At 34.7% G+C, this 24,096-nt stretch overlaps 1 protein-coding gene across 4 annotated transcripts in view; it reads left to right on the forward strand.

Annotated features, from left to right (window-relative positions):
* Window positions 1-24,096, forward strand: part of XRN1 (5'-3' exoribonuclease 1) — a 106,501-nt gene that overhangs the window by 48,674 nt on the left and 33,731 nt on the right. For 3 of the 4 annotated variants that reach the window (XM_077864875.1, XM_077864876.1, XM_077864877.1), the window contains 8 exons: window positions 758-889; window positions 9,757-9,919; window positions 12,110-12,223; window positions 14,673-14,771; window positions 17,025-17,140; window positions 17,662-17,808; window positions 22,249-22,338; window positions 22,726-22,861. In XM_077864875.1, the coding sequence (XP_077721001.1) occupies window positions 758-889; window positions 9,757-9,919; window positions 12,110-12,223; window positions 14,673-14,771; window positions 17,025-17,140; window positions 17,662-17,808; window positions 22,249-22,338; window positions 22,726-22,861 (997 nt within the window). Of the gene's footprint in view, window positions 1-757; window positions 890-9,756; window positions 9,920-12,109; window positions 12,224-14,672; window positions 14,772-16,822; window positions 16,961-17,024; window positions 17,141-17,661; window positions 17,809-22,248; window positions 22,339-22,725; window positions 22,862-24,096 lie in introns of those variants that run through there. The other variant, XM_077864878.1, reaches the window with a different exon arrangement.

Below are 24,096 nucleotides of genomic sequence, written 5' to 3' on the forward strand. Positions count from 1 at the left end.
CGGGCTGCCCTAAAATCTTTAAAAAGATAAAATAAAATAAAGCAATTCCTATCAAAATCTCTCCCAGATTTTTATGGATGCAGAACATGTATTCTAAAGTATATTATATGAAAAGGCAAAGAACAAAAATAGCTAAAACAATTTTGAAAAATAAAAATAAGGCAGAAGGAATCACCTTAAGTGTTTAAATTATTTTGGAGCAACTATAATTGATACTATGTTTAAAAAAATTTTTCCCCACCTAATATCCAAAAATACAATTGATTTCTGTGTGTTGATTTTATTCTTGGGACCTGGCTAAACTTACTTCCCTGCCTCTTTCCTTGAAGTGTGCAGGCCAATTATTTTGTACAATTCTGGGTTTACCTGGTTGTCTCCTCATAGTGTCGTTTAAATTGATCCTCCATCCCGTATATTTCCGGTCAACTGGAAATTAGGTATAACGGCTTGATAAAATCAAGTTAAACTACTTAGCAAAAATACTTTATTGAATTTGAGGGTTTTTTTTAATTCTTTAAAAATTATTCTTTAGAAATTATTATATATTTAGTTTAAGACAAAATATTTTTTATATTTTGATTGAAAATTTTTAGAAGTCCTTGTTCTAAAATTTATAGTATGGTTAAAAAAAAAAAAGACGCCTGGTTTTTTGCTATTATACCATGTAGCAACCTTTCACTCTGAAGACTCATACTGCTAGAACACTGTATTAAATCATAAATTTAGGGCTAATATAAATTTTATTTTAATTTTTAAGATTTTACTTGGAAGAACCACCAGGAACACAGAAGCTTTATTTGGGAAGAACTGCCCCACCATCCAAAGTGGTCCATCTTGGAGACAAAGAACAATCTAATTGGACAAAAGAAGTACAAGGAATTTCAGAATAGTGAGTATAATAAAATGTATTTAATGTCATAAAACTGGAATGTGATCTAATGTACTTGTCATCTAACTTATTTCTTGCTTAACATAGAAATCACTCTGAATACTGACTACATCTTCATTGTTGTAAAGAAAACAATGAGTTCTAGTTTAAAATAATACCTCATTACCAGCAGTTATAGCCTTGCCTAGTTTTTCACTAAAATACTTCATGATGTACAAAAAAAGAGAATAATACTAGGAATGTATTATTCCTATATGTATTAGTAATACATAATAGTAGGAATAGCAGTTAATAATAATTAATAGGCTGCCATTGAATTTCTTGGCGGCATTTAAATAATGAAAGTAGGAAGGAAAATTTTCCTTTGTTCCTCACTCTCACTCTGTGATCACTCTTCTAACCTCCCTACACCTAAGTCCTTTATGTCCCTGAATTCAGAAATGCAAAGTGTGTACCAGCCAAATAACTAAGAAGCTGGTGCTCTTCCATGATTCCACCATGACTTCTCTTTCTTCATCCAAATACCAGAATTCTCTAAACCAAAACAAAGTAATAGAGACTGGCAATGCACATGGAATGGTGTTATAAATGAATATCCATCACCCTTCCTGTTAAAACTATAACATCCTTTGGTAAATGGGGAATTTAAGGAGATGCCTCTTACATAATTTTGGAGTTAATACGAGGCTATAATATCCTATTCAAAGATGAGTAAATAGGGAAAATGTAAAAAGGCTATAAAAACCATCTAGCATGGGGCACCTGGGGTGTGTAGTTGGCTAAGTGTCCAACTCTGGGTTTCGGTTCAGGTCGTGATCTCAGGGTTATGAGGTCAAGGTTCATGCTCAGCATGGAATCTGCTTGAGATTCTGTATCTCTCTGCCCCTCCCCCTGCTCTCATGTGTATACACACTCTTTCTCTCTCTCTCTAAAATAAATAAATAAATCTTAAATAAATAAACCATCCAGCATAAAACAAGGAGATAAATATAGCCCTCAGGAGGTACAATGTATTTTGTCTTCTGACAATAGATACCCCTGTCATAGTTCATACTATACCGAATTTTATTTTCTACTGTATAATCACAATAATCAGTTTACTTGTGTGATTACTTTAATGTCCATTTCCTTAGATAGTATGCTCCGTAATAGTAGGGAACACATCTATTTTTGTTACCACTCTGTTCTCATTTCTAGGCTAATGCTAAAGCAATCAATAAATATTTGTTAGTTTGAATGAATAGAGATTGTTTTGTTCGACTCCTTTGATTGAGAAGTATCTCATTCAAAATACTATAAGAGTTTAGACATTTGTTCATGTATTCAATAATTATTGATACCTGCTAGGTACAGTAGTTGGCACTGTGGATACCATAGTGAATAAAATCACACAGTGCTACACTCATAAAACTTATAGCTGGTAGATGAGAAATAGGCATTAATATCTTGTGTGAATTTAAGATTTATTTATTTGAGAGAGAGAGACAGAGTGTGCATGAGTAAGGGGAAAGGGGTAGAGGGAGAGAATATCCAAGCAGACTCCTGCTGAGCATGGAGCTTGATGTGGGGCTCAGTCCCACAAACCATGAGATCAGGACCTGAGCTGAATCCAAGAGTCGGATGCTTAACCGACTGAGCCACCCAGACACCCCATCTTGAGTGAATTTTTGCTCAAACTGCAATTACAATTGCTTTGAAGGAATAGTGCTCTGAGACTATATAGTAGAGGAATTTGACCTAGCTAGGGAGGCATTTGCCTTAGTCAAAGAAACTTTACAGTGGAAAATGTTGATTAGGCTGTTATCTGAATGTGGGGTTAGGCAGCATGAAAACGGAACATGTATCAGGATGAGGGAAAAGGTACATGCAAAGTCTACATGGCAGGAGGAAAAGCAGCATGTATAACATTAATGATAATGCCCGATGTGGCTCGAGTGTTAGAACTAAAAGGGAACCCCAATGAGGAAGATGAGGCAACAAAGGAAAAAGAACAAGACAATCTGAGAGGCAGGAGAAGAACCAGGAAAGTGTTACATCATGCAAATCAAAGAAAAAGAGTGTTTCAAGAATAAGGGAATAAGCCATGTCAAATGTTATGAAGAAGATTAAGCAAGAGCTATTTTGACTGAGCTGGGGCTGCAAGCCAGACTAGTATGAGTGGAGGAATAATTGAGAGTAAGAGAAATGGAAACATAATAGGAATAAACAACTTCAAAAACTTTAGTTGTAAAGTGAACCAAAAGCTCCTGACCTCTTGTTCTACCTATTCTTTCCCATGAGGGTGGACTTGCTCTTCTGTGACAGTCACAAAGAGCAGAGATAACAATCAAGGCAACAGACCACTGAAGTTGATGGCAGTGTATGTTGAGTCACACAAGAGAATGATTTTTAGTGCCTGCCAGGTCAGGATCTCTTGTTCACCACATAGGGTCGACAAAGCTATGTGGATCATAAGCACTTAGGTTTATTTATTCTGGTCACCATTTTCTTGGACTACTTTTTTTTACCACCATATTCCTCCCTCATATCACCTCACGTTTTGTCCTCTCTCCCCACAACTCCCCACCTCTTCTGTAATCTGTCTTCTGAGGTGAAAATCACAAGGCCACTCATACTGCCCCTGAGAATTTACTTTACTGACTTGGGATTTTGCATACTATGTCAGCATAAGGATCTCATGGCTCTAATGATCAGGAGAAATGCTTATGCTCACCATCCTTAGCTCTAAGACCTCTACAGTGAGAATGTAGAACCTATTACTTATTTCAGTTATATCTCCATATATCTTACTAACCAAGACATGTTCTCCTAAGTTCAGTACATTTTTTTTTTTTTGTGAACATAACACATGTTTCAATGAGTACCAAATTATGTGATTTTATTTTCAGAAATCCCCTAAGCATATATGACAATACTGGTACCTTTTTGTATTCCTGTGTAACAGATTTCCTTTCTAAAAAAACTACCATCAAGATACAGCTGAAGAAGGATATAGAATTGAGTGGACTTGGTGTTGAGATATGATATGTAAAAAATAAGAAGAGAGGTGTGAAATTCAAAAGAAAGAAAACAATATATTTAAAGGTGGAACAAAAGATTATTTTTTAAATTTATTTAAATTCAGTTAATGAACATATATTATTGATTTCAGAGGTAGAAGACAGTGATTCATCAGTCTTACATAATACCCAGGGCTCATTACATCACGTGCTGTCCTTAGTGTTCATCACCCAATTACCCATCTCCCACCTACCCCCTTGAACAACCCTCAGTTTGTTTCCTATGATTAAGAGTTTGTTTGTTTTTTTTAAGATTTTATTTATTTATTCATGAGAGATGGGGGCGGGGCAGAAATACAGGCAGAGGGAGAAGCAGGCTCCATGCAGGGAGCCTTGATCCTGGGACTCCAGGATCATGCCCTGGGCCAAAGACAGGCACTAAACCATTGAGCCACCCAGGGATCCCCTGATTAAGAGTCTCTTATGGTCTGTCTCCGTCTCTGACTTTGTCTTGTTTTATTTTTTCCTCTCTTCGTCTATGATCCTCTGTTTTGTTTCTTAAATTCCATTTATCAATGAAATCATATAATTGCCTTTTTCTGACTGACTTATTTCATTTAGAATAATATCCTCTAATTGCAACCACATTGCTACAAATAGCAAGATGTCAACTTTTTGATGGCTGAGTAGTATTCTATTGTTTATATATACCACATCTGATATATGGATGAAAGATATTCCCTCTATTTTAACAGGATGGTATGCGACTGTAGGTTAGTATGTGTATTTGGCATGGGGCAGATGAGACACTCTCATTGACTGCCTTTTGTTTTCTTTGTAAAGTAAATGTTGAATGTAGCTATTGAGAATTGAAGCAGGGAAAGAGAGGTTGGTCTTAAATTTGAGTAAAATAGAGGAGGTTTGAAAATAATATTTGGGGAGCACCTAGCTGGCTCATACAGAAGTACATGTGACTCTTGATCTTGGGGTCATGAGTTCAAGCTTCATAAACTTAAAAAAATTATTCCTTGGGGAAAATGAAAGAATCTATCAGTTGATCAGAAAAACATTGTTGAATTATAGGCAATATTTAAGGCCGTTTTTGAATTTGAATGTCATACATTTATAATGTAACAATCTGCCCTATCTTTTGGTAGTAGAGTTCAGTTGATCACTTACAGACCTAGAAAAAGCAGAGAGATTTAACCAGCACTGGATTTCCCCAGATGGAGTCAATGAAAAGACAAAGAGGCAAGGAAGCTTAGGATATTGCCAGGAATGTTACTGAAATAGTGGACAATAAAATCCAAGTGGGATAGTAAGAGAAGCGAAGAAAGTAGAAGGTTAATAGTTTCAGAGAAAGTAGAAGGATCAGTGGGTTGGAGATCCCAAATTAAGTTAATCATAAAGTGGTTGAACAAGCAAGTTGGATGGAGAAGTTTTTAGACAATAAGATATTGGGATTAATGATTTTGGAAGTGAAAGTGTTATGGGTAAAGTCATGACCCACGTATTAGCCATAGGACTAGATGGCTGGAGTGAAAGAGAAGGTCATTGGCGACGAGGAGATTGTGAACTTGAATTCCTATGGTCTTGGATAAGTTATATATGTAAACATTGAAGGCATTCTGGATGGTGGTAGACATAAGGATAGAATGGAAAAGAGTAGAGTAGTTTACTGTGAGGGATCTGAATGTCAAAGTAGGTTGTAAGGAGAACACCAACACCCTCTCCTTCCCATACACAGTATGAAAACAAACAGCTACTCCTTGAGAGGTCTACACAAAGAACTGATACCTTCAGTTAAAGAGGTGGATATTGAGGATATGATGGAATGAAAGGATTGGGAATTGGAGAAAGGGAGAAGATTTAGAGAAAAGACACAAGGAAGTATTTTATGGGATGCTGTGGAGAAGGCGGTGTACTTGGAAGATAATTTGAAGAGTTCCAAAACCTTGTACCTCAAACAAGCAAGAGATGAATCAACCCCCAAAAATGTGGTTACCAAAGGATCAGTGATAAACGCCAATTATTAATTCATTATTAAAATACAGAATTAGGGACACCTGAGTGGCTCAAAAGTTGAGCATCTGCCTTTGGTTCAGGGCATGATCCCGGGGTCCTGGGATCAAGTGCCACATCAGGCTCCCTGCAGGGAACCTGCTACTCCCTCTACCTATGTCTCTCCCTCTCTCTCTGTGTGTCTCACATGAATAAATAAATAAAATCTTTAAAATAAAAATAAAATACAGAATTAACTTTTAAGTACTAACTCTCATTTTACATAAGGGAAAGTTAAAAGATAGTTTTGTTTATAATTTGTTATAATTTGTTTTGTTATAATTTAGAGAAGAAGAGATATATTAAATATTTTTAAAAATTTAATGCCCCACATCAGTTACCTTAACCCTTGGGACCTACACTAGAGAGATGAGCCCCAAAACATCTAGCTTTGAAACCAGTGGAACTTGTATCCAGGAGAAACATGGGGCTGTAGGAAATGGAGATTCTGCTCTTAAAGAGCTCACACGTGGACTCAATTATCTCAGGACCCAGGCAGGGTAAAAGCTGAAATTTGTAAAGCACCTAGACCATATGAGAAGGACATTTATTTCTAACCATAAGGTAACTGTTGGAGGGATAGGGGCCTGTTGGAATTCTTTCCAGGGACTGAGGCATTGACAGATACCATATTTGCATTCTTCCTCTACCTTCCCTTTGCCGAAACCGGCAGGTGCCATGTTTGTACTCTCCCTATATAGTAACAGTATCACTAATATAATGCTATATGTTAATTATACTTCAGTTAAGAGCGAAAGAAAGAATACAGACTAAGCACCTGGCTGGTCAGTAGAGCATGCAACTCTCATCTTGGGGTCATGAGTTCCAGCCCCACATTGCACATAGAGTTTACTTAAAAATAAATAAATAATCAATAAACACAGGGACTTTAAAAAAGAATACAGGCCACAACACTGACCCCAAATCCATAAAAGTGTAAAGTAAAAGCAATATAAATAGAAAGGGGTACCTGAGTGGCTCAGTCAGTTTAGCCTCTGACTCTTGGTTTTGGCTCAGGTCATGATGTCAGGGTCCTGCAATTGAGCCCCAGGTCAGGGTGTACTCAGCCAGGAGTCTCATTGAGGATTTCTCTCCATCTCCCTCTGCTACTCCTCTGTACATGCATGTACTCATGCGCTCTCATGCACACACTCCCTGTATATAATAAATAAATAAATCTTTTTTTAAAAAGTAAATAGTGAAAAATCTTCCTACCACTTCCACTTGAAAATTTAAAGATACTGTTCCAAATTATTATTTGTTTTCTTTTCCTAATAGAAAGTCTTTATTGAAGTATACATAGAAAAGAATATATACAAATCATAAATATATTACTTGATAAATTTTCATATGCATTACTAGACTACAAGTTGAGAAATAGAACCAACAGAAAGGTTGTCATAATCCCACAAAGCCCCTTATGCTGCCATTACCATCCATTTCTCCTCTCCTCCAGATGTAACTATTTTGATTTGTAACTCTAGAGATTAGTTTTTCCTACTTTTAACTTTGTATGAATTGATTCATACACAATGTATTTGTTTTGAACCTAACCTCTTTTGCTCAGTACTGTGATTCTAATATTCATCTGTGTTGTTACATATAGTTTAGTTTGTTCATTTTCACTAATGATTATATTACATTGTATGAATATAGCACAATTTATTTATCCATTCTTTTGTAGGTAGACAATTGAGTTGTTTCTTATTTGAGACTTTTAGGGAATACATACCATATGCATTAGTATGCATTACTGTTAGGTACATAATTAAGAGTGGAATTATTGCTTCATAGGATAATGCTTAAGCTCAGCTTTAATAGAACCACCAAAAAGATTTACAAATTGATTGTATCAGTTTACATTCTTCCAGCAATTTATAAGAACTTCTTTTATCTCTACTCTCATCAATACTTATTATTGTCTCTTCCATTTTAGCCATGGTAATATAGTATTTCATTTGGTTTAATTTGCACTTCCCTGATGACTATTGAAGCTCTGCATCCTTTCATATTTGTTGGGCATTTGAATATGCTGTACAATGCCTATTCAAATATATTGAATTTTTCTTTTTCTGAGTTGATTTACCTGTCTCTTATCTGGTTTTGTTTTGTTTTGTTTTAAGATTTTTTATATGTTCATTTGAGAGAGAGAGCAAGCACGAGAGGAAGAGCAAAAGCACAAGCAGCAGGGAGGGTCAGAGAGAGGGAGAAGCAGACTCACCACTGAGCAGGGAGCTGACTTGGGGCTCGATCCCAGGATCCTGGGATCATGACCTAAGCCAAAGGCAGATTGCTTAACCAACTGAGCCATCCAAGTGCCCTGCTGATTCTTATTTGTAATTTTCATTATTGATTTATGGTGTTATTCTCAATTTCAGAGAAAAGCCTTAAATAATTCATTATAAAATATGATGATTGCTATCAAGGGTTTTTTTTTTTTAATCAATATCCTTTATCAGATAAAGGAATATTCCTTCTATTCCTAGTTGGTTGAGAGTTTTTATCATTAATTGGTACTGATTTTGTCAATTTTCTTTTTGGCATGTATCAAAATGACCATATGATTTTTCTTTTTTCTTTTAATCTGGTGAGTTATATGGATTGAATTTCAAATATAAATCTAATCCTGAATTCCTGGAGAAAATCCTATTAGACTATGATGTATTATCCTTTTTATATGTAATTAGATTCAATTTGTTACATTTTGTTTTGGATTTTTGCTTTTATGTTCATAAGAAAGATTGGCAGATAATTTTCCTTTCTTGTAATATCCTTGTCATATTGGTAGCAAGATTATTGGCTACATAACTTTTGAGTGGAAGTAGTCGGGGTTTTCCCATTGAATTTTTTTAAATGATACCAGGGGATTGATCCCTGGGTGGCTCAGCAGTTTAGCGCCTGCCTTCAGCCCGGGATGTGATCCTGGAGTCCTGGGATCGAGTCCCGCATCGGGCTCCCTGCATGGAGTCTGCTTCTCCCTCTGCCTATGTCTCTGCCTCTCTCTCTCTGTGTCTCTTGTGAATAAATAAAATATTTTAAAAAAAAAAAGAAAGAAAGAAAAGGCCCATTGAATGCCCTTGCCAACCTCTTCTGTCTTTTTGGATTCATCTATTCTGGATTTTTTGCAAAATTGGAATGTTATATAATATGTGGCCTTATGTGTCTAACTTCACATAAGCTTAGCATGCTTTTTAGGCTCATACATTGTCACATGTATCAGTACTTTCTTTTTGTGGCCAAATATTTTATTGTCTGGGTATACCACCTGTTGTTATCCATTCATCTGTTGGAAGACATTTGAGTTCTTTCCACCTTTTTGCTACTGTGAATAATGTTGCTATATACATTCATTTATAAATATTTATTTGAATACCTTTCCGGTTCTTTGTGTATATACTTAGACGAGGAATTGCTAGACTTTTTTGCCAAACGGTTTTTCACAATGAGTGCACCATTTTACATTCCCACCAACAATGTACAAGTGTTTCAGTTTCTCCACATTCTTTCCAACACTTGGCATTTTCACTTTTTTTGTTATCCCCATCCTAGTGATTATGAAATACAAGAATTTCTTAGAGCTCTTAAACGAGTTCTCATTGAATCACATAGACATTGGGAGAGGTATCCATAGAGTAAAAAACTAATGCAAAAAAATCTTAAGGTAGGTACTCAGAACTGCTAGCATATTTATTTAAATTTTTTTTTATTTTATTTAAACATTTGATTATGAGTTGGTAGTTTGATTATCATCCTAGAGTATACACACGCTCATACATATCTACATTTCTTTTTTATTATTTCTTTTAGTTACCTAAGAAGGAAAGGAATAATAATAAATGAAACATCTGCAGTTGTGTATGCTCAGTTGCTCACAGGTCGTAAATATCAAATAAATCAAAATGGTGAAGTTCGTCTAGAGAAACAGTGGTCAAAACAAGTTCTTCCTTTTGTTTATCAAACTATTGTAAAGGTAAGTCTCCATCAGGTCTCCGTTGTATCTTAATACACACTACTTCATGCTGAATAAAAAAAAGACTATATCATATTGGTATTTATTTATGAATAGAAAACTAATACAGCAGTATATATAATGGAGATTATGATTTAATATAATTTGAAAAAACTAGTCTTTTTTTATTTATGTATACTTGACCTATAACATTATATTGGTTTCAGGTGTACAAAATGATTCAATGTATACACTGCCAAATGATCAGCAGTATAAGTCTAGTTACCATCTGCTATCATACGAAGTTACACAATTTTTTAAGATTTACTTTTTTAGCTACTTTCAAATATGTAATGCATTATTACTGACTAAAGTCATCATGCTGTACCTTACATCTCTATGCTTTATTTATTTTATAACTCTAAGATTGTACCCCTTAAGCCCCTTCACCCGTTTCACCCATCTCCCGAAACCCCTTCCTTCTGGCAGCCACCAGCCATTTCTCTGTATCTGTTAGTTGTGTTGTATTTTGTTTTATTTGTTTGCTTTGTTTTTCAAATTCCATATTAACTGGTCATATGGTATTTGTCTTTCTCTGTCTTATTTAACTTACCATAATACCCTCATGGTTTATCCATGTTGTTGCAAATGGCAAGATTTTCATTATTTTTTATGGCTGAGTTGTATTCCACTCTCTCTCTCTCTCTCTCTCTCTCTCTCTCTCTGTGTGTGTGTGTGTGTGTGTGTGTGTGTAGAGGGAGAGAGAGAGACCAGATACATACGGCGGGTGGGGGATGGGGGGCATGTGCCTGCCAGATTTAGCAGGGCACATGCAATGCTAGCAAAGTAAAGAAAGAGCACAAAAAATGGCACCTGCTAACACTTGAGTACCCAGAAAAAGTCCCAACAGGCCCTTGTGCCTCTGACAGACACTTTAAGATTAGCAAATGAATCTTTTTTCCATGGATCTAGATTACTTTCAAACTGCTGGTTTTACCCTAGGTCTCAGGGCCAATGAGTCTGCACACAGCCCTTTAAGAGCAGAATCTCCAGTACCTATAGCCTTTTGGGTCTCCTGGATGTAAGCCCCATTGGTTTTCAAAGCCAGATACTTTGGGGGTCTGTCTCTCCAGTGCAGTTTCCAAGGGTTGAGGTGCCTGATACAGGACACAAACTCCTTGCTCCTCAGGAAGAAGATCCCTCCTTTGATTGTGTGTCTCCACATCAAGGGTAGAGTTTTTGGCAAGAATATGTCTCTGCCTCTCCTATCTGTATTGATGTATGCCTTTTAATATTTTGTTGTGGAGTTGTTCAACTAGTTTTCAGGTCTTTTTCAGAGGATACTAATTTGTCCGTAGGTAGCTGAAGATTTGTTGTGTCCATGGGAGGAGAGGATTTCAAGATCTTCCTAGGCTGCCATCTTGAACCACCACAAAAACTGTAGTCTTTAAAAGGATTATTTATGCTCAGACACTCCCTTGGTGTGTGATTAGGGAACTTGTCTTTTTTATTTATTTATTTTTTAAACTTAATCTCTAATTGAAAAAGCCCCACATTAGCTTAACACTGCAGTTTTAAATACTTACTCTCCAAAACGTGTTTGCCTTAAATAAGTTAGAAAGGAAAGGAAAGGAAAGGAAAGGGAGAGAGAGAGAGAAAGAAAAAAAAAGGAAAGAAAAAAAAGAAAGAAGAAAGGAAGGAAGGAAGGAAGGAAGGAAAGAGAGAAGGAAAGAAAGAAAGAGAGAGAGAGAGAGAGAGAAAGAAAAGCAGGCTTTTGTATTTGTAGTTATGGGTATGATAAAGGATACAAAAATTTTTTTAATCATGTATTCATCCTATAATTTTGGGAAACAGTATAGTATAGTAATTAAGAGCATAGACTGCCTGAGTTGACTTCTTGCTGTATGACCTTGGGTGAGATTTCACTCCCTTTCTGTTGCCTTAGTTTCCTTGGGTTTTGTAGGGTGAGGCTAAATAATGATCTGTGCTACAGAGGGTTGTCTTGAAGATGAAATGAATTAATAAATGTATGAAGTACCTAGAAGAATGGCATATAAAATCAACACATTTTAGCTACTAGAATTATGTAGAAAATCTTTATATTTCACATTGGCAGACAGCATAGTCATAACCCCATAGGAAGAAAAACTTGATGTGCAATCCATAGAAATTTTGACTATGATAATTACTTTTATATTTCATTCTATATAGGACATCCGAGCTTTTGACTCCCGTTTCTCCAATATCAAAACATTGGATGACTTGTTTCCTCCTAGAAGTATGGTCTTTATGCTGGGAACCCCCTATTATGGCTGCACTGGAGAAGTTAGTTCCTGTTATTATTACTAATTAAATTTCTTTAGTTTTAAGTTAATAGAGTTATTTAACTTACCCTCATTTAGGTATAAAATAAAATGTAATACTGAAGGGGAAAAAATGTATTTGTCTAACTTTAGAACACAGTATTTGACTGTATGTCTTTTGTGTTGAGCAGGTTGGGGTCAGGAGGTGGGGAAAAAAGAATTCAAATCATAATTGTTTATTTAGCAGGTTTATTTATTGTGATAGTATGGATGAAGCAATTCTGAAATCATTTTAGTTGTATTATTGAGTTAATGAACTTATAAATGTTGATGTTTGAGAAACTCCAGTTCTCACATGGAAAAAGATACATGTAAATATGAAATGGAAGAATGCAAGAAAGAATCTGTGGACAGATTAGAATTGGAGGTATTAATATGATTTTTAAAATACATGTTTGTATGTGTATGAATGCATATATGCCTGTACATACACACTTTCTAGCTCTATTTGCTCAAAAGGATAAGAAGCAAAAACACTCTGGTAACAATGAACACATATAATCTCCAGGTTTTGACCTCTAATAGCATACTCCACTGAAAGCTTCTCAGAAATGGCCCATTACAGGGCTGGGACAGGGTAGGTACAAGATAACCATTTGTTATGCCATAAAGTAAGGAAGTGCTCAAAAAAGTGATGGGAGCATATCCCATAAACACAGGAGCCAGATTAAAGGGGCTCCTACCAAACTGGCCAAATCTGGGACAGTTTGAGTGCTAAAATAATAAAGTACAGTAATGAATTATAAACCATTGAGGGGAAATAGGAATTAATGATTCCACAGTGATAATAAATAAGTAAATAGGGAATGGAAGGGCTCTTGCTTATAGTATCGTGTCAAAGGTAAATGGAGAGAGTGCTAGAGTTGGAAAACCACCATTTTATAAGCATTATGATAAAGATTGAATAGGGCAACAATCATCGTTGGAAATTAAATCTAGGGGGAATTTTTTATCTGAATAGGATATTTTCATGGTCTTATAATGTATCTTCCCACAGACTGTTAATTAGGTGTAAGAGGGAAAAAAACACATAATTGGACAGTAAAGAAATTGAGCAATATCTTTGATATAATCAAAGTTTTAATATCACAGTGAGGGACAGGTGAACATCATGTACCTCCATATGTGATACCCTAATAAGGACACATCATCCATGCACTATTCTGGCTGAGAATATATGAGCTTGCTCTAATCACAAGGAAGCATCAGACAAATCCAGAAAGAGGAACTTTTGTTTTTAGACGCAAGATAGAGGGGGTAGAATGACCGGTATTCTTCTTCAAAATATCAATGTTATAAAAGACAAAGGAAAAAAAAAAAAAAGACAAAGAAACACTTTGGATATAGTTTAGATTTAAAGAGGCTAGAGAGAGATGACAACTAAATGCAATATCTGATCCTAGCTTAGATTCTGTAGTAGAAAGAGAAAAGAGTTTTCTTTATTAAAAGGAACATTTTTTTTTTTAAAGATTTTATTTATTCACCAGAGACACAGAGAGCAGAGACACAGAAAGAGGGAGAAGCAGGCCCCCTTTGGGGAGCCTGATACGATACTGTATCCCAGGATCATGACCTGAGCCAAAAGCAGAGCTCAACCACTGAGCCACCAGGTGCCCCAAAAGGAACATTTTTAGATCAACTGTGACAAAATTGGGATATGAACAGTAGATTAGTATTGTTATCAATGTAAATAAATGTACTTACTACTGTACTATGATTATATAGTAAAATATCCTTCTTCTTAGGAAATATACACCAAAATATTAAAGGATAAGGGACACGATATACGTAATATACCCTCAGAAAGTTCAGAAAAATAATTGTATGTACATACACAGTGCACAAATATGTTAAAGCAGATGGAGTAAAATGTGAACATTTACGTAAATGTTTTACAAATGATCTTTGACCTATTTTTATTTTTGCAACTTTTTGGTAGGTTAAAGTTATTTGCAAATAAAAAGTTAATTTAGAAAAAAAAAGACTGGGGATCCCTGGGTGGCGCGGCGGTTTAGTGCCTGCCTTTGGCCCAGGGTGTGATCCTGGGGACCCAGGATCGAGTCCCACGTCGGGCTCCCGGTGCATGGAGCCTGCTTCTCCCTCTGCCTGTGTCTCTGCCTCTCTCTCTCTCTCTGTGTGCCTATCATAAATAAATAAAATTAAAAAAAGAAAAAGAAAAAAGAAAAAAAAAAAAGACTGGCTAACAGCAATTGAAGCAAGTACAATGACTCAAATTTACAATATAGTCACATTCATTTACAAATTCTAAGAAAATCTCCAGTATCCAGCTTTACTGAAATACACACTGTCAGAAATGTCAGAAATAAACACTGCTCAAATAAGTAGAAAAGTAAATAAAATATAGTGAGAGAGACTAAAACATACTTTGATTTTTTTTTTTTCCTTCCAAGGTTCAGGATTCAGGGGATGTGATTACAGAAGGTAGGATTCGTGTGGTTTTCAGCATTCCATGTGAACCCAATCTCGATGCTTTAATACAGAACCAGCATGTGAGTACTATAGTCCATATTGTTTAATTTAGAATTGATGAACTTTAAAAGTGTTAGAAAAATATTTTTACCACCTCCTTTGAATATACTGTAAATATTTTATTTAATGCTAAGTGTGAGGAATCTGTGCTCAAACTTCATGCAAATCTTCGGGGCGGGGGAAATCACTGAAATCCCATTATTAATCTGTAACAGTTTTTATGGGTTATCATGTTCAAGCTTAAGAAGGGGCATGTTTTTTAGCATGCCCTCTAGGAATACTTAGATTTTTTAAAATAAACTTTTCATAATCAAAGCCTACATTTTAAGTTACAAGTGACAAATGGCATTCTTGCAATGGTTATGTTTCTACTCAGCTAAAGAGGAGTAAGTAGTCCCTAGAAGAAATTGGGAAACTGCATTTAGATTCATAGCATCCTTTTTTAGGACCTTCTTCTCCAAAGATGTTCACTCCTTTTATTTTTCCCTTTACAATAGGAGGAGGATTCTGATATCTGTCATATATTCTTCTTGATTAGACAATTAATTTGACTGGAACTAATTCTCAATCAGCCAGCTATTGCTTCTTACACTTTTATTTTCTCTAATAGTAAATTATAAAGCTTTAGATCCTGTAAAAAAGGAATTCAAGACCTTGAACATTAGCATATACTTGAGGAAACTAAGGAAGGCAGACAAGTCCCTAAAGTCCTACCATTAGGTCTCTTTTGGAGAAAGAATTCAGAAAGCACAATTAGGAAACCAGAGAGTCCCCATTTGATAAAGAGGCTGGAGCTCTTGGTTCTGAGAGTTAGTGGAGGTAGAGGAACTTATTTATGTTTCTTCATCTCTAGCTTTTTCTAAATCTGAATGAACATGCCCACCTCTAGCGTGCATTGTTGCTAGGCATGTCTTCTCCACTGTGCTCTCTTTCCCTTTACATATCTTCCTCAACTTTTACTCAAGCCTTCTTTCTCTACCCCACTGTTCTCTGCTTTTTACTGTACATTTTCTAGAATGTTTGTGATGATCCTCATCAATTTTAATTATACCATAACTGATTATTTCTCAAAAGGAATACTATTAGTATTTTGGATGGGACAACTATGTGTAAAATGGGACTGTCCTATATATGACAGCTCAGCTAGCATCTTTGTTCCTGGACACTAAGTGCTCGTAGCGCATGCCAATAATTGGATGTGCCCCTATATATTTCCAGGTGCTTATTTTTCTAATAAGATAGACAATTAATATATCTAGATATTAGAGATATCTAATATAATAGAGAACTACTACCTTAATTCTTCTATATCTATTTTAGAAAGTATACTTGATTTGTCTGTGTTATTTCTAAACCTAATAATGCTCTTGATGGAACAACTGTATTACATTCTTTACTAGCATATTAACATTTTAATAATAAATTTATATATTCCATGCAACTAAAAAAATTTATCCTTTTGGGGGTTATTTGTAGACATATAAGATATGCATATAATTCATAAAGTGTGTATTTATATACATTCATATGAATATAGTATATGAAAACCACATGAAATATGTGTTATTATTATGTACATTATGTCAGGATTATATGGTAGCTTACACTAGTTGGTACTGGATTTGTAATTTGCTTCCTGGTTAAAAATTGTATGGTCTGATACTTTATTTTTTAATCTTCATAGTTTCTTCCCTTAAGTACACAAATTAAGGTCACATTTCATTGACTGTATTGACTATAAACCTATACATATTTCTTATTTTCATATGATAATAAATATTAAGGGAAATGAGTTTACTTATATTTATATATGAAGAATATTTTAATTTTGTTCAGTAGCAACTGTTTTGATGACATATTCATGTTTTAGTTCAATGTAATAATCATCAAGGCCTCATTATGTCCCAAGTACTAGTCCCTACTTTGAATATGAAAATTAATGTTTAAAAAATAGTTCTTGCCTGCAGAGTTTGCCATTTAGACTTACAGTAGACTTTATTTCTTGAGACAGTTTCACAAATTGTATATTTCCTCCCCCTTTCATCCATCCTTGGGAATTCTGTCCTTTAAGGAGAGAGAGGAGCAGAAAAATTCTGCCTACAGATCCTTTCAAAAAAAAAAAAGGGAAATGGATCACTTACTTTTGAGAATCCTTATATTGCCACATTCCAATGGTTAGTGATGTCTTGATTATCTCCAGATTTTAAAGGTAAAGAAATAACATTTGATGCTTTGTGTTTCCATAATTGACCTTTTTGTTTTTATATTTAAAGAAATATTCTATAAAGTACAACCCAGGATATGTGTTGGCCAGTCGCCTTGGAGTGAGTGGATACCTTGTTTCAAGGTTTACAGGAAGTATTTTTATTGGAAGAGGATCTAGGAGAAAGTAAGTTTATGTTAGAGAAATTTACTTAAAGTGGCAGAAAAAATTAAATGATAAACTGGTTAATATTTTAGTATTTATTTTCTTTTATTAATTGCTCTGAATTTTCTTTAAAAATTATGCATAAATTCCTCTGATGGTGATCTTTCATCTAAATGGCACATGTTTTAGGTGTTTGGAAAGACAGTTCTTATTTTTAGCAGCTAACAAATTGAACCTTGAAAAAAGGTATCAGAAAGTGTGTGTGAATCTCAATAATATATTTCCCTGCATTTTCTTATTTCATTCTCTTCTCTAGTTACATAATCTATTTATATGATTTATTAGTTTGGGTTTTGAAGCCTTTCCTCTAGTTTCTCAATTATTGCTAGTTTGGAAATAACTATGAAAACTGTAGAAAAACAATCAAAATTAAGTTTTTTCTAAGATTGAAAGCAAACTTTGTATTCTTTGAACAAAATTTTAAAACGTGTGTGTGTGTGTGTGTGTGTGTGTGTGTGTGTGTGTGTGTGGTTTAAATTCAGCCCTCATGGAGACCATAAAGCAAATGTGGGTTTGAATCTCAAATTCAACAAAAAAAATGAGGAGGTACCTGGATATACTAAGAAAGTTGGAAGTGAGTGGATGTATTCATCTGCAGCAGAGCAGCTTCTTGCAGAGTACTTAGAGAGGTAAGTACCTAACAGGATCCTACTAAGCATCCAAAAATATGGGAATGTAGTAACTGTTTTGCTTTGCTGATACCAATTTTAGACAAAAAATGTTTCCTTTGGTAAAATGTGACATGTATTACATATAAATTTAATTTTGTATCATGGAGCATCATAGCTATTAGCTAAAAGAAAATAGAAAAATATTGTATATTATTTAAATGAAAAAAGATGATAAAAATTGGCCTCCTTTTATCTTTTTACATTAAAATTTTTTTTTCTAAGATTTTTTTTTTTTTAAGTAATCTGTATACTGAACTTGCATCTCAAACCTACAACTCTGAGATCAAGAGTTGCACTCTCCACCAAGTCAGCCAGGAGCCCCTTGTCTTCCTTTTAATTAAAATTTTCCTTAACTTACTATCATAAATTATTCACTACTTTGCAAGTCTGTGTTAGTAGAAAGAGAATTGAATTGGATAAACAAAACAACTCTCCACATGGTGGATTTTCTGAGTCTTAAAACTCCAGCCAGATGATAGATTACTACCTTAAAATTATTGAATTTTACGCTAAAATGGTGTAAGAAATCAATAAATCTTAGCTCCTCATGATAAAAATGAGAAAACTGTATACTGAGGTTAACTGAGTTACTCAGTGACAAAGATTTATAGGAAAACCTTTAGTTGTGATTCACAACTGAATGTTCTTTCCTTTGTTCTACTGGTTTCTAACCTTGTTTTTGAGGATCCTCTTAGTTTACTAGGGCTGCCATAACAAAGTACCATGAGCTGGATGGCTTAAAACCACAGAAATTTAATGCCTCACAATTCTGGAGACCAGAAGTCCAAAATCAAGGTGTTTGGTAGGGCTATGCGTCCTCTGAAGATGGTAGAAAAGGAACCATTTCATTCCTCCTTGCTAGCTTCTTGTAGCCTCACACATTTGTTCTTAACTTGTAGATGCATTGCCTCCAGTCCTCCATCTTTGCATGTGTTCTCCCTGTACATCTTCATATCATCTTTCCTCTGTTAATGTCTGTCTCTGTGTCCAAATTTCCCCTTTTCATAAACACACAGTCATGTTAGATTAGAACCCTCCCTAAAGGCCTCATTTTTATTTTATAACCTCAATAAAACTGTATTTTCAAATAAAGTCACATTCTGAAGGTAATAGGAGTGAGACTTCAATCTATCTTTTTGGGGGAAGGAATATATTCAATACATATTACCATCTGAAAATTTATTTCTTCTGTTCACTTCCATATTTCTTTAAGATACTGTATTTACCTTTTCATGATTTTCCAACTTGACATATCCATTGATTTCCAACCATGAAAGATGAAGCTTTAGCTCTCTTTAGCTACCTCCCCATTCTATTCCTTACCTCCCTGCACACACACGTGTGTATGTATGTGTGTATGTATGTATATATATACATATATATTTCCCCTTTCATTATAGTTGTATTAAATCTGTATTTAAGGTTTACTTGATTGAGATAATCTAAATGGTCACAGGTGGACCTTGTAGAGTATTATGGTTGCATTTCCTTTCTTGTACACATTTTTCCCCATCTGGTTTAATCATTTGTTATTGTCTATATTTACGTAACTAATTCAACCCTAAACTCTTTGTCATAACTGGAAGAATTCTTATGGTCAGGCAGATCAAGAAATTTTTCAGTTCCATTTTCTTCATGTAGACTTTCTCCTGAAACCATCTGTCTTCCTGCTTCAGTGTAAACTAATTGTTTTCTAGGGCTATCACACAGCTCTGCTCTCATTCTAGCTTTTCTCTATACTGTCATCTTAGGAATTCCCTACACCATTCTCCTTTATAGGGTTCCCTTATTTCCTGGCTTTCATACCTTACTTTTTCGGGTTTATGTCTCCAGTTTGATGGAGCATTTACTTCAGTAGCTTCCTAAGAAAGCTTATGAGTCTGGAGATGTTTTTATTCTTCCCTGATCAGACTTGATACCTGGCCTGGGTATAGAATCCTAGATTGGAAATTATTTTCCCTCAGAATTTGAAAAGTACTGCTCTATTCTCTTTTTGTTACCTGTGCTGGTGAGAAACCTGGTGCCACTGTGATTCTGAATCTTTGTGTATGATCTATTTTCATTTTCTGAAATCTTTTTAGAATCTTCCCTTTACCAGTGCAGTTTTAATAATATGATACTGTGTGCCTTTGTCTGGATCTTCTTTCTTTCCTTTGGCTGTTTAGTTCTTTCACACTTAAAACTGATGCCCTTCCGTTCTGAGAAAATTTCTTGTATTAATTCTTTGATAATTTCATCCTCTCCTTTTTTTCTGTTCTTTCTAGGGCTTATGTTAGATGATAGACCTCTGGATTAATCCTCTTAATTTTCGTATCTCTTCTCACCCATTTTCTATATTGTTATACTTCTGTTCTACTCTCTGAGAGATTTCTTCAACTTTATCTTATATCATTTTTATTTTTTTTATTTAATCATTTTTAATTTCTAAAAATGTATCCTTATTCTCCAGCATTCCTTTTTTTATAGTATCTTGTTCTTATAATGAATAAAATGTCTTTTTCTTTGAAGATGGTAGTTCTCATTTTCTTCTCTTCTCTGTATTTGCTCTTTTCTCCAAAATGCACTTTTTTTCTGTTTTGATTCCACCTTTCATATTCAAGATTTTTTTTTTTTTTACTTGTCTGGTGGTTCTTGGATGTCTACTCATATTTAAGAATGAGGCATTAAAAAGCTGATTGGAAATTTAGTGTGTTTCAGTGGAGCTTGTCAGGTGGGACTTTGCTATTTCTGCAGAGGACCTCCAAATGTTACTATCCATGTATGTATGTTTTCTCTCAGGCTGGCTAGTTTCCCTACAGAGATATCCTCCAGCCTTTTTTTTGGAGGACAGATGTGAGAAACAAAACTGACATAAGTGTTTTGGAAATTAACCAGAGAAAAGGGATTTTATTATATAGTGGATACTATGAAATGCCCTCCAAGCCTCCCTATAAGACTAGAGGTCTTACTTCTTTGGGTGCTAGGATGCTATTGTCTGACAGCCCTCAGCTGTGTGCTCTCTTCATAAATTACCTTGCAGAAGAGAAGTGCCCCACCTAAAGTTTTGTCCCCTTTTCCACAATAGCCACAGATCCAACACCTGATCTACAAGGAGGTGTAAAAGACATAACTAACCTGATTGACCTAGTTCAGGATACATCTGAAGGGCCATCTTAGTTTGAAATCTCTGTAGGACTGACCAAGGAGTTTAATAACAGAGGATCACAGCCCAGCTTCTCCCTACTCAATGCTGCTTCCTTTCTTTTTTCCTTCCCCTCTATATGTGTTAATTCCACCAGAGCTCTCTGATAAACTTTCTTGTTTAGTTTCATCTCAAGAGTGTGCTTGCTAAAGAAGTTACACTTCCTATTCTGCTTCCTAGCAACACATCGTAGTTACACTTTCATTAGTTCCCTGTCATCTCCTCACGTCCTACCCGCCCATCTCCCATGCCTTGTGTACCTAAAGGTAGAGCATCCCCTGTTCAACCTCTCCAAAAGATAAACTACAGACAGTTCTTATGCTGGGTGAAGGTGAGTAATCATGTGATTATCCAACTGCTTATTATACAAAATTTTCAACTAAAAGCCTAGTAAACTTCACCCTGCCCATACTACAGCATTAAAATGTACTTGGAGCCCATAATTTCTAAGCTTTTGCAGACTTGGCACATTTTAAATAATCTTGTTTGTTGTTGACTTCCCACCGTGGTTGCTTAGGGTGCAGCTTTTTCCCATCTTTCAAATCAATTAATACTTACCCATCCAGTTTCCAGTTCCTAAAATTTTCTAAACAACTCATATATGCTATCAGACTCACCACTTCTCTTTTCCTGCCTTTCTGGGTCTCTGGCCTATTTTATACTTTACTCTTTTTTTTTTTTTTGTAGGTTAGGAAGTGAGCAAAAATTAAGCTCATATGTTCAATCTGCTATGTGTATTTAAAGGTCCTGCACTATTCAGGAAGCAATGGAGTTTTGAGGACTATGAGAAGAAACTTTTAGTTTAAAAAAAAAAAAAAAGAAAAAGAAACTTTTAGTTTATTTTATTTTTCTTTATTGTGGAATGATCCAGCTTTGTTGTGAAAATTAGAAAATGAACCTGTAGATATTATTTTTGTCCATTTATCACCTATCATTATGATCTAAAAGTGATTAGAGCCAGTAAATGAAGTTTATAAATAAAGCTTATTATAGTTTATGAATTGAATCATTTCTCCCTCAGCTGCTGGGAGTTTTTTTGAGGGCCTATGAATACTTTCAAATTATTTAGTCTCTATCCTTTATTAATACTCTGTGTATAACAGTCAGTCCTCAGTATATTTTATATGTCCCCTTAGGATCCAAAATTATTTGATAGCAAGTTTATGTGAAGTTAGCCATACATATTTTCTAAGCAGTATTTTTGTTTGTTTGGCTAGAGCTCCAGAACTATTTAGTTATATAGCCAAAAACAGCCAGGAGGATGTATTCTATGAAGATGACATTTGGCCTGGAGAAAATGAGAATGGGTAAGCCAAATTTGTAGTATTTATTGGCTCATAGTTCAACTTAGTAGTTCTAGTGAAAGCTACAGTAGTTAATCAAGAATTTATATTACTTTTGTGGGGAGGGTTTTATATATATGTATATATATATAATACATACATTTGTTGCTTTAAGATCTTCATATATCAGTAAAGTACTTTTAAACTAATTTACTGGGTTTTTTTAATTACTGAGAAATAATAGGTCCATGTTGATACTAGATTTATAACTATTTCCAATTAAGTTTAGTGATTATTAATTATTTGCTGTCATTTATAATTCATAACCCTTAGAAAATTTATATTAGGCATTTTTTATAAACCCTCAGTAAGTTTTAATCATTGTGAAAAAATTATTGTTTTTAAATGTAGTGCTGAGAAAGTTCAAGAAATTATTACTTGGCTAAAGGGACATCCTGTCAGTACTTTGTCTCGTTCTTCTTGTGATTTACAAATTCTGGATGCAGCTATTGTTGAGAAAATTGAGGAAGAAGTTGAAAAGTGCAAGGTACTAATTTTCAATAACCAAGACGATTGATGATATTTGAAGTTAAATTGACTGTATATCATTCTACAGATAATTTATTTGTGTTTGCATCAAGTAAAACGTGAACTCAATGTTTCTAATTTATGTCAGGTAATCCTATAAAAAATGTTCCAGCCATTTCCAGTGGTCATTAATAAATTTATCTGAATAAATAGAAATGTACTTTAATGTATAAAAGCTATTAACATTTAAATTTTATGTCCTAATGGTGTTTCTAATTTTAGGAATTAATACTATGTAATTCTAGCCAAAATATAAAGTTTATGATTAAGAAATAAGGTCGATCCCCTATTCCTTCCTATTCTTTTTTTAAAGACATAGTTCTTTTTATAAAACATAAACAGTGTTTAATGCAGTTTTACAGAATCACTTGTAAAATGTACTTTTCCATCCACAAACACATTCAGTATTTTTGAAATCCTGCTTAATCTCCTATTTTTTGGGGTCTTGATTTTTAAAAGCAATCATCTTTTGTGTTGCCTTAACTATTTTATTTTGATCTTCTATCTTGATATAATAGAAAATGAATTATATTCCTTTTTTAAAATTTTTTATTTTATTTTCCACACGTTGGCCTTTTTTATTAAAATGATGTTGCTTTGCTAACACAGCAGTCTAATAGCAGACTAAGTTAAGAAATGGGCTCTGAAGTCATTTTCCCCCATTTCTCTTTCAATACTTATAACCTTAGGCAGGATACTTAAGATATTTTCCATACCCCTATGTCTTCATTGGTAAAATGAGAATAAAATAGTGCCTACTTCATAGGGTCATCAAAAGGATTAACTAAGTTAATGCATGGAAACTCCTTCTAGTAATGCCTATTTTTAAGCCCTAATGATGCTTGGCTATTATTATTTGAATTCTTTCATCACATATTCAAGAGTTATGAAGGCAGTCTGGAAAATTACTACTAGATGACTCTTTTTCTCTTTAGGAAAAACTATAAGGCTTAGAGCCAAGAGTCTGATTTTTTTTTTTTTTTTAAGATCATTGATACTCAGATAAGGAGAGAAACCTACATTTCGGGATCCCTGGGTGGTTCAACGGTTTAGCGCCTGCCTTCGGCCCAGGGCATGATCCTGGGGTCCCAGAATTGGATCCCACATCGGGCTCCTCGCATGGAGCCTGCTTCTCCCTCTGCTTCTCTCTCTCTCTGTCTCATGAATAAGTAAAATCTTAAAAAAAAAAAAAAG

The sequence above is a fragment of the Canis aureus genome, chromosome 22, assembly GCF_053574225.1.
Source record: "Canis aureus isolate CA01 chromosome 22, VMU_Caureus_v.1.0, whole genome shotgun sequence".
NCBI classification, from domain to species: Eukaryota; Metazoa; Chordata; class Mammalia; order Carnivora; family Canidae; genus Canis; species Canis aureus.